At 43.0% G+C, this 15,145-nt stretch overlaps 1 protein-coding gene across 4 annotated transcripts; it reads left to right on the top strand.

Annotated features, from left to right (window-relative positions):
* Nucleotides 1-729: 729 nt before the first annotated feature.
* Nucleotides 730-15,145, top strand: ppp3ccb (protein phosphatase 3, catalytic subunit, gamma isozyme, b; the record flags this gene model as incomplete). 4 transcript variants are annotated; one of them, XM_035667480.1, is given in 13 exon segments in its annotated part: nucleotides 730-927; nucleotides 1,681-1,805; nucleotides 4,113-4,224; nucleotides 4,350-4,495; nucleotides 5,037-5,176; nucleotides 6,706-6,783; nucleotides 8,171-8,265; nucleotides 8,395-8,520; nucleotides 9,241-9,318; nucleotides 11,440-11,524; nucleotides 12,515-12,612; nucleotides 13,602-13,628; nucleotides 15,076-15,145. In XM_035667480.1, coding segments are annotated over 13 exon segments (1,378 nt in total), but the record flags the coding sequence as incomplete, so codon positions are not given.

Here is a 15,145-nt window from a genome sequence, read left to right as displayed (position 1 = left end):
GAGACGAGATCTGTGTGAGGTTATAAACGTATAATACAGCAGGCTAACATTATATTCTACACATTAGTTTAATATTAAAGACTGGGTGGGGATCGGGCGTCTTCTTGTGATACACAGAACATTTCTGTAGAAGCTTATTAAACAACACAGCTGTCAATGTAAAACCTCTCTCTGTCTCTGACTGCCGTGTTAAGATGCTTGATGCATGTGAGTCATGATTAAGATGGTACACCTTCAGAACCTCGTCCCTCTGTTGTGTCTTCCTCTCTGGGAGACGGCTGGTGTTTTCCAGGAATTAAACACTTTGGTCATTTTCCTTCAGGCGCTGGGTTGTTGCCGTTCAAAATGTTACTCCTCTGCTTCAGTCGAGCCTCAACAGCGTCAGTCTGAGCGGAGGAATTTCAGATCGTGATTGCAGAATTACAAAAAAAACCTTCTGAGCTCAGATATCAGAGTGCCTACTGACTGTGTGAACAAACACACACAGAGACACACACAACACACAGAGACACAAACACACACAGAGACACACACACACACACAGGACGCCTGGCCTACAAGTAAAGTCAGTGAGCAGGGTTGTTGGAGACTCACACATGGAAGAGACTGTAGGATTGCTAACAGTATCGGTACCAGTGCCGCTGGACTTCACCAACATGTTAAACATATTACCTACACTATATACCTCTGCTAACAGTTATCTTCCCGTCTGTCCCGTGACGTGTGCAGCGGTGCCGTACCCTCCCGGTACACGTCTGTCTATCAAAGACCTGTACGTGGACGGGAGGCCCAGCGTGGAGGTGCTGAAGGCCCATCTGGTGAAGGAGGGCCGGCTGGAGGAGGAGACGGCCCTACGGATCATCAACGAGGGGGCCGCCATCCTCCGCCAGGAGAAATGCATGCTGGAAGTGGAAGCCCCCATCACAGGTAGAGCCCCCCCTCTTTAATTCACCTTCTTCTTTCTAATTCAAACGTTTTCTTACAGAATCCAGTTTCTGCCATTAAGACGAAGAATAAAGTCACATATTTAAATGTGAAGCTCAAAGACTGAAAACGAGTTAATGCAGGATGCAGTTTTATGGCCAGTTTAAACGTGTTTTGGCTGCTAAATGTTCTCAGACTGATGAACCAACTTTAGATTTTGTGTCCTGTAAAGTGAATATTTGATGGCTTTGGAAAAAATGAAAGTATATTTACGGTTCTGTGGTGGTATTTTTAGCCACCTCCCAAGAGACAACTGATGCAAATCAGCGGTTAGCTAACTGGTGCTCGGTCCCTGCTAGAAAATGAACAAATGAATATGTCATTTGAAGTCTGACAGTTTATAGAGCCACATCGATCCATAATGAACCTAACGAGTCCTCTGTGCCATTAAAAACACATCAGTGAGCCTTCCTTCATCACCATCAACACACACACACTGTAGTGTATTTATACTCCGTCCTGCTGCCACGAACACTCACTACAGCACCCAATGTGGATTCATCCGCTGCTGGAAATAGTCCCTACCAAACACACTGCTGTTTGTTTGGTAGCAGCTCCAGTGAGCAGCTGTTTAAACACCAAACTGTATATTCAGTCCAAGCAACGCGCTGACACACAGACAGGAAGTCACACGCACCAGCAGGAGATGTGTTGATGCTAATGAAACTTTAATGATCAATGAACTGTGTGTTCCAGTGTGTGGAGACGTCCACGGACAGTTCTTTGACCTGATGAAGCTGTTCGAGGTGGGCGGATCTCCCAGCAGCACCCGCTACTTGTTCCTGGGAGACTACGTGGACCGAGGGTACTTCAGCATCGAGGTAACCTGTGTTTGTGTTTCTGCCGCTCTGACAGCCGCGCGGCTCGCTCTTTAAATAGTTGTAGGAAATGAAAGGCTCACTGTCTGCCTCCTCGCCGCGCCCCACCCACCCACACACACACACAGGCGTACGTGCACACACACGCCTCGATCTGGGTCTGGGTGTGTTCTCTATGGATGGCATGACATTTCTATTGGCTGCTGTCATGCTTCCTTGTTAGGATTAGTGGATATCCTGGAACAGTTTCCTCACAGCTCCGGTGGGGCCTCAGAGAGCCACATTATCCAGTTTTAAAGAGCCTGTCAGAATCAGGGTCAGACTCTTTCTGGAGGAGCAGGTGCTCCATTGAACCAGATTAATTTAGAAGTCATTTATCTCCAGAAACTCCACATGAGTGTTTCTTAGTTCAGGATCCAGCACAGACCTGAATCAGAGTCTGAATCAGACCTGTTTAACCAGTGCTCGTCAGTGTGTTCAGGGTATTGTTCAGATCTAAGTGGACCATTCAACAGTTTGATCTCTTCATTCATTTCAGCAGCTACAGATCTCCAAACCCTGATTACAGCTGAAAGCAGCTCTTATCACACACAGCCTCACAGGGTTCACACTCACAGAAGGCACAACGTTGGTGTAAGAGGGCAAAAACACTCGTCTTGTTGTTCTGTACGATTCAGGGACCTTTTGTTCTGTGTGGATTCTGGCGACCCCTGTGGACAAAGACGGTAGTGTTTCTACTTCCTCGTTTATACATCGACTAAAACAGCCAACCTTCTGTCTCTGAAGTGTTCAACTGTTTACCTACTGAAAGATTCTGCTCATTGACAGGGTTCCCTGGAAGTTGAGTTTTACAGTCATTGAAATACCTGCAAATTGAATTAAAATGGCCAAATGTCCTGGAAATGTTTAAATTGTATTTTAGCCCCTCACCCAAACAAAGTGAGCTAACTCAGTCCCATAAACGCTGAACGCCACTGTGAGCTGACTCACTCCTGGAACATAGTTTCTTAGGAAGAATCCTGATTGAGTAGTTTATTTTTTTCAAGAAAAAGAAGGTTATGTTCAAGGTTGTTTCATAGATTTGTATGATTGAATTTGTGCTCAATAATGAAGTGTATTCAGTTATTCTGCAGCCGCTGGGTCAGTGGGTCCTCCCTGCTGTGTTTCAGTATGATGGAGGTCGTAAGATTGTACATCATCATATTGACACACATGAAACTTCTGCAACTGCAGACTGTTGAAATAAACTGTCTGATGAGTTGAGTTCTGCATATCGAGCACTAAAGCAGACCTCCATGTAATCCTCCTGAGATACTTCTCCGTGAATCTGTCCCCGTTGTTCTCCCGGTTCCTCTGTTCGCCGGCCTGTTTGGTTTGGATGAACAGCTGGTCAGATCTGGCTGCTTGTCGACGCCTTCAGAAAAGAGAAAAGCATTGAAATTAAACAGGTGGTTTGATGCAGCACAAAAACACAGCGAGTGAGTGGCAGCTGAGGAGAGTGGGTTTGTTTGGAAGTCACATTCAGTCTCCTCGTGCAGGAGCTGCTTAGTAATAAAAAACACTCATTTAGAAGTTGATTATGTCCCTCGTTCATGAAGCCTCAAGCAGAATACAATGAAATCGCCACAATAAAGGACTTTTTAAATAAAGAGGTATGAGTAAATATAAAGGTTGTACACAGTTCTCTGTATTTACCTGTTTACTGGACGCTGTCTGTAATTTCATATCTAGATAACGATACATTTCACAATACAGCACATTTTCTGTTAATTCAATGTTGGTTTATGTAAAATGACCACTTAGTGGAGTACATAAGAAACAGACATCACCATTTATACTATAACAGTACTAATTCCACTTTCATTAGCTTAGAATGAGACGTTTTTATCTACAGAGGGAGCGGCTCCTCTTATGGTGGAGTCCGCCATGTTGAACTGTTTGTACAGTAGCCCAGAACAGACAAATCAAACTCTGGCTCTAAATTGGCCCTCAGCTTTTTTCCCAGCCGCTGTTTCTGCTGCACACTTTGAACAGGAGGGTGGAGCGAGTGATGGGTGAAACTAAATCCCACACGATGCCTCTTGCAGTGGCGTGGTGAGTGTGTGGCTCTCCACCGCTGTCTGTGAAACACCGTCCATGGAGGTGTTTCACTGCTGTTTGTGAGCTCTCAGAGAACAACAAAGAAACCTCGGAGAACAGCATCATCACAGTGATCGCAGCTGTAATTCAGACAGATTAGATTGAGTTTCATCCCAGCACTGATGTTATTGATGTGAGGTTGAGTGTTGCTGTGTGTGTGTGTCTCTGCAGTGTGTACTGTACCTGTGGGCTCTGAAGATCAACCATCCCAACACCCTCTTCCTCCTCAGAGGCAACCACGAGTGCCGGCACCTCACAGAGTACTTCACCTTCAAACAGGAGTGTAAGTCCTGCTGCTGTTTGTCTTTGAACGTCCCCGCCATTAACAAACTGCGTCCTGAGAGTGAGCGCGCTCTGTGTTTATTCAATGTGTGTGTGTGTGTGTGTGTGTGTGTGTGTGTCCTGCAGGTAAAATAAAGTACTCGGAGCGTGTATATGATGCCTGTATGGATGCGTTCGACTGCCTGCCTCTGGCCGCTCTCCTCAACCAGCAGTTCCTGTGTGTGCACGGAGGTCTGAGCCCCGAAGTCACCTGCCTGGATGACATACGAAAGGTAACTGCAGGGCTGAAGAGAATCAGTGTAAATGTGGGATTGACTGACTCGGCTGTCTTTTAGAGGCTGCAGTGAAGATGCTGCTATCATATGAAACTAGAAGACAGGCACACAAAGGGCAAACATTCACTGCTGTTAGAGTATAATGAGCTGATAATGATCCTGATCAGCCAGTGTCAGTAATCAATACCCACATCATTAAAGCATCAATCAAACTGATAACTAACAGCAGTCGACGTTAGACTTAGTTAAACAGTTAGCTAGTGTTTCTGTAGTGGAGACTAAACGTTAACAATGATCCATATCAGCAGTTTGAATCCAACTAAAAGCTCCCTGCACCAAACTCCCTTTAAGAAATGCCAATGTTAGTATACTGATCAATATCATCCATACAGATACAGTGTATACTGATCAATATCATCCATAAAGATACAGTGTATACTGATCAATAATCAATAAAGATAAACTGTCTGTTTAACTGTGTTTGCTGTATTTTATTGGTAAATATGATATTTAACTGACTCAATCTGTGTCTGTGCAGTTGGACCGGTTTAAGGAACCTCCTGCGTTCGGGCCGATGTGCGACCTGCTGTGGTCGGACCCGGGCGAGGACTACGGCTCAGAAAAGACCCAGGAACACTTCTGCCACAACAGTGTCAGAGGCTGCTCTTATTTCTACAGGTACGACTCTGCTGCTGCATGTTTCCACATTAAAAAAAAGACAAAAAGCAGCTTGCTCTGTTAATCTGAGCTGATTAAAGCTTTTACAAACAATGGCTTATCTCTGGATAAGTGACCGCCGGTTAAATCCCCGTCAGACAGATAGTGAAAATAAATATTAGCATTCTCTGCTCAGTCTTCATATTTGAATTTGCAGTGTTGACACCACACGGAGGTCACAGTGAGGGGAAAGCAGCTGCTGCTCTAAAGCCTCTTTCATCCCACGTTAGTTTGTTTTAGTAGCAGAACGTTTAAATGATTCATCAAGAAATTACAGCGGCTCTCGAACGGCTCCATTAGTGGCTGTTTGATTTGGCTGTTTGTGCCGCGAGCTGTTACTCCCTCACTGTTCAGAGCCAACACAAACTTAAAGCTGCTCCAGGACCAGACTGTGACCCCCTTTCAGACCTGCACCTCGTTACATAAATCTTCTGGCAGTTTAAAGTCCCCAGGAAACAGGAAGCAGAGAGCTGTTTGATCCTCGTGTTTCCTGTAACAACCGGCAGTAGGGAGCGACTTATCGCACATATTGATCGCTGTTTACAGCAGCCAATAGCAGCTAATGCTATGAGCTAGCGTCAGCGTCTACCTCCCAGTGAACACAACCAGACCTGAGACCGAACACACTCTCTGAGCCCGACAGTGAATCCAGGACCCAGGTGGTTTTCTTGGCAGGTTTGGCTCCTGATATCCGTCAGTTATCTTAGTGCTAACTGAGCTAACAGCAGTTAGCAGTTGGCTACTGGTCAATCTGTCCATCAGAAACTCTGTAAATGATCTTGGAGGCTGTGTTCAATGCTGAGCACGGTTCTGAAGCCCGGTTCTGAAGCCTGGTTCTGAAGCCCGGTTCTGAAGCCTGTTAAAGGCAGATACAGTTAGCAGCAGTAAGTTAGCAGTTAGCTACTTTAGCTAAAGCTATCTGTCCATCAGGAAACTCTGTGAAACTGATACCTGAAACAGGACTTCCTGTCCCTGTTGGACAGACACTGGAGGAGACGTACTGCACGAAGAGATAAAAACACTTTAAGATCAGATTTGACCTCGTGGGAACTTTAAGATCTCACGTCTGAGTAAAAGCAGAGTTTAGTGTTTTAAAGTCGTGACGGCGTGGGACCTGAAACCTCGACTGTAACGCTGTTCACTGAGGTCCTGTCTGCTGTCTGAAGCCAAAACCAACAATCCTGTATCCTATAAAAAATCAGCACAAAGAGACTTTTGGTAATATTTTTCTGAAGTGTATGTCAGTTCTGTGAAGATGAGATATAAACTCCCACACCTCCTGTGTGTAAAAGCCTCGACCTTAATTGATCTCTAATTTTAGCGCGTTTAAGGATCTCTCGCTCTACTCGAGTTCAGGCAGCCTTCTTAACTGTCATGGCAACCAAGGTGACTGAGACAGCCGCGCTGTAGGAGGACACGAGGCTGAGCGGCGGACTGATGGTGTAAAAACACAGAAAGCAGCTCCTGATGTTTGCTCTGTTTCCTCGCAGTTACCCAGCAGTATGTGACTTCCTGATGAACAATAACCTGTTGTCTGTAATACGAGCACATGAAGCCCAGGATGCAGGGTGAGTGAGGCACCGTCTGTCTGACACTTCACTGTGTATTAACTGTACAATGATACTTTATTCTCTTTATTTTATATGATGTGTGTTCTGTCTCCAAACAGCCTGTTAATGATCAGATTTCTTGTCACTGTGGTTGATGAAGACATCCACAGTGACGTTAACTGTGTGTGCAGTGAACACTTTAACTTTCTACGATTCATCTAAGATGAATTTTCAGTAAAATAAAATAAATTCTATGTCTATGTGAACTGTTACTGATGAGCTGTAGACACATTAATGTAGTCCGTCTGCCTGAAACTGCAGCTTATGTACGTCCATATTGTCCACACTCCTAGAATATGATTTATGCGTCGACACTCAAAATTACATTTCACTTCCACTCAAAGCTGAATTGATTTATAATCTGTTGCTGAATTTTACACACAGATTCCTCAAAGAAATATCAGCTAATGTTCAGAGGCTTTTTAAAACATGTTTTCATTTCATGATGCCTGATGATGATAATCTTTATCTATAGAGCGCTTTTAAAACCAGTTTGATGGAAACTACAAGTTTTTACTCTCTTGAGGCTTTTAAATAGAAAGAGTTGATGCTCTTTACGGCTGTGAACGTTTAACTGACTGATATCTGTAAAACATCTCTGCACAGATCTGATGAACCGTTCTCTCATTAACACATCAAACACAAATGTCATATTTCCGTTCTCTGCTTTGTTTTTTACCGTCCGAGCTTCCACTGCCGCTCTTTTAAGATAATAGATATCGTCTTAATGAAGACTTGATCTCACACTGCAGCTCCACATACGACACATCAAATAAAAAATACACATCAAATAAAAAAGAATAGAGAAATACAACAAATAGTGAAAATAGAATAAGAGTTGTATGAAGACTATATGCAGCTTTTTATTGAGATGTGTGATATGGGAGCTTACACAGGTCCCTGCTGGAGGTGGTAGTAAATAATTACACAGGACAATAAACACACATACAGCATGTAGTGACGCCATCTTGTTGCGCCCTCTTCTGGTTGACCGACTGTAGATTTGGCGCCACCTACTGTTAATCACGTAACGTAGCGGATGGAAACGAGCATTACTTTGCATTTTCTTTTGCTGATTCGCTCGAAATTAGTTTGAAATGTGCGACACGGGATGCTGCTGGCGACGGAAACGTGACTAGAAGTTGTCTGGCAGTTTTTCATCAACTAATAAAAACTAAAGAATAATGTGAAAGACGGACCAATGAGCGGCCTGCAGGATCCCTGGAGCTCCTGATCAATAAAAACATCACCAATAATCTGTCTCTGCGCTGTTACATGCAGCCTGCAGATCAATAATCATTGATTCTTTCTCTTTGAGTGTAAACTGTGTTTTTCTGTCCATCAGGTATCGAATGTACAGGAAAAGTCAGACGACAGGTTTCCCTTCTTTAATTACAATCTTCTCTGCTCCTAACTACCTGGACGTGTACAATAACAAAGGTAAGGGAAGCGAAGGACGGAAACCATGGCAACAGCTTGGAAACCTTGAAGCCCCTGGCAACAGGAGACAGGAAGTGCATCACGCAGTAGCAAATGTTAATCTGTGTGTGTGTGTGTGTTTGTTCCCAGCTGCGGTGCTGAAATATGAGAATAATGTGATGAACATCCGGCAGTTTAACTGCTCCCCCCACCCCTACTGGCTGCCCAACTTCATGGACGTCTTCACCTGGTCTCTGCCGTTCGTTGGAGAGAAAGGTGAGGCTGTGTGTGTGTGTGTGCGTGCGTGTGTGTGTGTGTGTGCGTGCGTGTGTGTGTGTGTGTGTGTGTGTGTGTTTCAGGGCTTCAGAGTGAGGACAACACACTGTTAATGACTGCCTGACGAGAGCTGCTTCATTTATGGACGTTAACCCACCAATAACACTGAGTTTGTCCAGATCAGCGGTTCCTTTATGTCCCACTGAGTACTCTGACTATATCCACACATACAGAGCAGCTGATAAACTGTGAACAATAGCTGCAGGAAGTTTGTGGAAAACCAGAGATTTGGATGAATTCTGAGCAGATTATTTTCTGTGAATATTTTTAGGAACTTTTTTAGGACTTGGATGTTATTTTAATGATAATGAGCTTCCTGTTGCTGCTTCACAATAAAAGCAGTTTGAAAGTGTTTTTTTTATGTTGGTGAAATGAGAGCAGGAAGAAACGATGGCTTTTAATTAGCAGTAACTTAACAGTAGAGCAGCAACAGCAGAGTTGGTTGGTTGAGCTGTTTTTTAAGATTCTCTTGTTCCTGCTGCCCAAATATAAATAAATTGAAGCTCTTTAGTTTTGGGACTGTTGGTCGAAGGTTTTTAACAGTTCTCTAACAGTGAATAAAGAGTAGATTTGTGTGCAGCTCTATGGATGCTGAAGTTAATCATTCTGTGTGTGTTCACATGGCAGTGAGAGCTGAAACCTGTGTGTGTTTTCTCACAGTGACGGAGATGCTGGTGAACGTGTTGAACATCTGCTCTGACGACGAGCTGATGTCAGAAGGGGACGACACGTGCGAGGGTAAGAGGATGCAACAGCTACTCATCGTCACTCCCTCTCTGTTTCAGTTCTTCATTACAAAACAAATCCCCAACAGAGCTTGCAGAAACCTTCCAGATGTTTGAGCTCAGTCAACTACGGACTGGTTTCCTCTGGTTACGGGTGGCGTTTCAGACTCGGAGCAGACGGTTTGTCACCTTTCTGCTGCTGTGTCGGGTGATAGTTGTGTGGTTGCGCAGGTGTGAAAAAACTTGACACTTCAGTCACTAACTGCTGCACGTTGGTCAAATGGATGGAAACTGACAGGAAATCAAACAGAAATATTCTATATTTTACAAATCTCATGCAGATTATTTCCATCGGCGCTATAAACAGCTGATTGTTACTGACGCACAACACGCTTTAATGTTCCTATTGTGAACCAGAAGTGTTGAGTATCAAAGTTAGAAATGTTCAGTCTGGGTCTCCAGCAGCTACACTGACACATGCTAACCTGCATATGTTGGGCAATTAGCATTAATAATTAGCTATCTGGGCAATATAGGAGTTGGTTTTGGAGTTATGAATCCATTTCTGACCATTTCAAAATATAAAATGGGCGTTTAAACATTTAATGGATGGTTATTATGTTATTTATCAGGAAGCTCAGTGTCATTGGTGTCTTCATCCCCAGAGTCAGAGTCCTGGTTGGAGCCACTGGATATCAGCCGGCCTCCGTCGGTCCGCCCCGCTCCGGTTCTGTGGCTCATTTGGGCCCCGCTCCTACATTAGTAGTGTTTAAACTCCCCCTGTCCTTCCAGCTCTCAGTCCAGGTACAGACAACTAATAGCACAGTACTAATATGCATATAAATAACCTCAATCAGTGCTTCGGTGAAGAGCTAGCTGCCCCCCCACCTGATACCTGCTGCTTCAACTGTCGTCAACCTCGTTTGTAGCTGTTGACCAACTCAGCAGCTGCATGACAGGAAGACGCTGTAGTAACGTTACATAAACACACACACAGTGAGTGTTCGACTGCAACCTGAGCTCATCCACACACTGTATGTCACACAGACTCACTGTGGGTCACACAGACTCACTGTGGGCTAAAGGCGAAGGTGCAGTCAGACTGTGGGCGGAGGAAGGAGCCGTTCTAATACTTTAAAAATACCCACCCACTGAAACCACCAGCTTCTTTTTCTCTGTTGTACATTTCCTGTTGCTTTCACACAGTATTCATCCGATTAATCAATGGACTGATGGGTGGAATACTTCATTAATGGATGAGCTGCAGCTCTGCCCTCGGTGGATGTGGGTGCAGACACTCGCAGACACAGAGAACTGTCAGTGTAAAAAGTGGCGTGTTGCCGTGGTGACCTACAGCGAAGTGCCAATCTTTATCACTGAATGTGATTAATCAGGAGGAAGTGAAACCCTGCAGGAAGTTGAAGCTGATGTTTATCCACTGAGAGGTCGAGTGCCACAGTCATCAGTGGCTGGGTGGTAATATTCGTACAGTCCTCAGTGTGGCTGTTAGTAAAGATCGTACTGAGAACTGAAGGTCACACCTGAAGTCTGCAGCCAACAATGTTTATAACCGATTCACTGTAAAGCCTCGATCAACTTCCTCCTTTCCTGTACTTACATATGCTACACGCTAGGCTGATCTGTATTGGAACCACATTTTGAAGATGGTTAAAAAATAGCAAGCAAGTGTTTTACTCTGGCAAACACTAGTTAAAGAGCAAGCTAATAATATCTATGCTGACACATTTAAAACAACAAGACGATAAAAGCTCATCAGTTGTTCACTAGCTAATTAACTTCTGTAGATATAACTAATGATTGATGAAGGTTAGTTACATCAGTTGTAGTGTTTTGTTAGGAAAAGGTCAAATTTAGATTTTTACACAAAAGTTAAATTTGTAATAATGACTTTTTAATTTGTCTGCACAAGTTATGAATTAGTAAACAGCAGTTATCAAGTGAAGAGTGTTAAAGTACCAAAGTGAAGACGGAAGAATAAAATAGTTAATAGATATTTTCAGGGTGTAACTTGAAACCAGACTGAAGACAAAGCTTCAGTCAACCAGCTGAGGTCTGTAAAGCACATATAAAGCTCTGTTTCTTATTTTCCTCTTTCTTTCACTTTGTTCTTCAGGAGGAACTCCGGCCGTCAGAAAGGAGGTGATCAGAAATAAGATCCGGGCCATTGGGAAGATGGCGCGTGTCTTCTCTGTGCTCAGGTGTGTTTTCTGTCTCTGTGTTTAAATGTTTGAGTGTGAGGAAGACGCCTCTCTCCTCTTGTTTAAACAGTCTTATAATTGCAGTTATTGGACAGAAATGCTGTTTGACGGCAGACTTCCTCTACAGTTGTGTACTTGTTCCAGTCTTGCTCCAGTTAGCTTTAAGGCTAATGACTTTTTCCTTGATTTACATGTGTCCTCCTTTAATCCTGTGGAAGTGTGTCACAATCATTTGTCCTCCAACGATGAATGCTCTCCTTCAGAAAAGTTATTTTAAGGCTCAGAAAAGCATCGGAGGCTCATTATCTAACACAGTACACACCTGAAAACAGCTTGCGCATGTAAACACACTGATTACTAATCATAAGTGTCTTCAGTTTGCTCTTTGGAACAGTTGATATCAGTTTCTTCACCGGATCAGGATCTTATTCTCAGTCCAGGTCCAAGTCCACACTGTGCTGGGAACTAAAACTTTAAGCTTTTTAAACTATATTAAAACTACAGGTAGCGTTGTGGGCTCAGGGTTAGCACTGGGATCTGCAGTTAAACTTAGTGAACCATGAGTCTGACTCACGGTGGACCATCATCCCGAGGTCGGCACACTGACCTGTCTGGGTTCACTTTGGGAAAACTGACCTGGTTTGATCTGTTTCAATCAGTGAGGCCCGATAACGTCTCTCATTTCATTGGTGGGATGTAAAGGAAACTTAAAACATCGAAACGATTAAATAAATCCCAAAAACACAAGATTAGATCGTACATGTTCGAAAAGTATACAACTTAAAACTGAATAAATTAGAATTTAATTGTGTTTACCTGCTCGTTTGAGGTAAAGCAAGTATTTAGTTCAACAGATGATGAACTTGAGATGGAAACATGGAAGCTTTTAAAAGGTTTTTATCAATTAAGAAGCTAAAATACAAGTTGTTTTTGAGTCGCTGTTGATCTGCAGGTGATTGATCGATTCTGTGTGTGTGTGTGTGTGGACAGAGAGGAGAACGAGAGCGTGTTACAGCTGAAGGGGCTGACCCCGACAGGAACGCTGCCTCTGGGAGTTTTGTCCGGAGGTCGGCAAACTCTGCAAAGCGGTGAGTGTGAACGCAGCCGAGCATCGAGCGCAGCGCTAACAGAGTCCAGCTAACACTAACTGTTCCCTGTGCCTGCACTCACACTGAGACTAACCTCAGAAACACACACACAGCGAGCTCTCCTCCTCTAAAGGACCTGTTCAAACATCTCCAACATGCTGCCCTTTAAAGTTCATTATGGAAAACACACATTGTAATAATTGTTTTAAAGGTTATTTATTCTAAACTTTACTGCTACTACATGTCACACTAAAGCACCAAAACAACAGACTTTTCCGCAGCAGAAAATCATTAAACACACTTCAAAGGGGACAGAAACTAAATCAAATTCACTGTAACTGTCTTTGTTAGTGTTTCTAATATTCACCAACACTAATTTGGTTGAAATAACTCCTTCCTTTACAGAGTTAGATGTGAAAATAGCCACAAAACAGGCTGCTACGGTGCTAATGTGTTTTTACTGACAGGATCAGAATATTATTCTTGTGGTTTGTTCACACCTGGAGGAAGAAGAGTAAATATACACTCTTCAGTCTGTCTAAGTGCAGCAGTATGAAGTAAACAGATGTTGCTGTAATTAAATGTCAGTAAACAGATCAAAATGATGCTGAAATAACGACATGCATTCACTTTGTATATAATCTCACAGATCATAATAACAGCATCACTTTATTCAAAGTGGACAGAATAAAACGTAGTCGTTCACATATAGAAATAGAAAATATTTGCTGATCTGATCTTTTTAGGGCAGCATGGTTTAAACACTTTCCCTCTAACAAACCCTGATCATTATTATTATTATTATAGGAGCTTTTGTACCATGATCTGCTCTAACCTCTGTCTGTACAGTCACTACCATGTTGGGTGGAGGGGGTTGGTGGGGGGTTGTATGATGGTGTTAACAGGACTGACTGAATGCAGTGATATATAACGTTCCCACTCTCTCTCCATTGGTTTTGGGCATGGCACTTCTACTCACGCTTACACAGCCACCGTAGAGGCAGAAGAGGCACGAGGTATGCATTCATGTCTGTCTGTCTGTCTGTCTGTCTGTCTGTCTGTCATTTAACTGTGTGATGATGTCATTCTTCAGTAAAAACCCTGTTTTTATCACTGATTTTGTGTCCAAGGCCGTCGCAGTAAAGGGCCACTTTACCCTGAATCCTGTTGTGGTAACGCAGAGTTTATTTCCACCACCTCGCTCTCTGTAGTTCAGCATTTACACAACAGAACATGTTTTTAGGTTTAGCCAGGAAGCTAAAATCACGAATATCTCATGTAAGAGCGAACAAGCCGTGTTTCCGTCAGCGTATTTATTTGTGCATTTTGAAGTATTATTTTAGAAGAATTTGATGGAAACTAATTCAGATTGACAAAAATGTTTTTACACTTTTTGGACGAAGAGTCAGTTCTTAAACCTACTGAGCTCATTTCCAGCTCTTTATGGGGCCTTTTCTTTCTCTATCACATTACATCCATATACATGAAAACAATCTGTACAATACATTTATTATTAAGCAAAGAGTTTTTCACTTTGTTCTAATTACTGTTTGGAGATGCGTCCAGTTTTTAGTCAGGTTTTACTTCATAAAAACTTCAACACTGAATAGTACAATGACTACAATCCTTAATATCTATTTTTTTGATAATATTGTGATGGGAACGTATGATGTGTCAGTTAAAATACACATTAGGTTTAGGACGCATCATTTGAGTCTTCTGAAGGACAAACGTAACTCCTCTCAATCTGCATTCATTACTCAAAACTCGGTTCAAATTTGACACATTTGGGCGGAAACGCGTCTCCTGATTCGTCCTTTAACGGCTCATATTTGTGCTTTAATCCCCTTTTATTCAGCATTTATTAGAACATAAGACAATGAAGCAGATATTAATGTGAATTATTTGTTCAGAACTGCTCAGTGATCGTTTTGGAAGTGTTTTTGTTATTTTGTCCACCCCATTTATGTTGGTGAGTGAGAGCTCATTGAACAACGTTGTGTTGAACATTAATTGATAGCCTCTCTAATAACAGTGAAATGTCCCTTTAATGAACGTCTGTTTCTTTGTCTTCATGCTGTCCTCGTCCTGTTCTGAAGTAAGTTTCCTCTCCTGGTCCAACCAGTGCTCCCAATACTCTGAACACTTCCTGTACCATTAATAACTGCAGCAGGGTCACAAAGTACAATCGTCTGTCAGTGGATGAGGTTTCTACGGAAACTCTTTACCGCCAACGTGACTGGAAAGAAGATTCTGTAAATCATTATAAAGAGAGAGTTTCTCAGATTAATGATTTAGTATCACAAAGTCATTATTTTGAGTGTTTCTTATTATAATAAGTCTTATTTTTTTCCCGTCACATTGGCGTGAACGAGCCTCCGTAGGTTCCGGTCCGTCCCTGCTGTGTTTCTGGCTGTTTCGGCTCGGCTCTCACACCTTTCTGTTTCCTCGCAGCCATTCAAGGCTTCAACCCGCAGCACAAGATCCAGAGCTTCGAGGAGGCTCGAGGTCTGGACCGCATCAACGAGAGGAT

The sequence above is a fragment of the Morone saxatilis genome, unplaced genomic scaffold (genome assembly GCF_004916995.1).
Source record: "Morone saxatilis isolate NCDOM2014 unplaced genomic scaffold, NCSU_SB_2.0 Contig21, whole genome shotgun sequence".
Classification (NCBI taxonomy): Eukaryota; Metazoa; Chordata; class Actinopteri; family Moronidae; genus Morone; species Morone saxatilis.
Note: the sequence above shows the minus strand (reverse complement) of the source record. Positions and strands in the feature narration are given on the sequence as shown.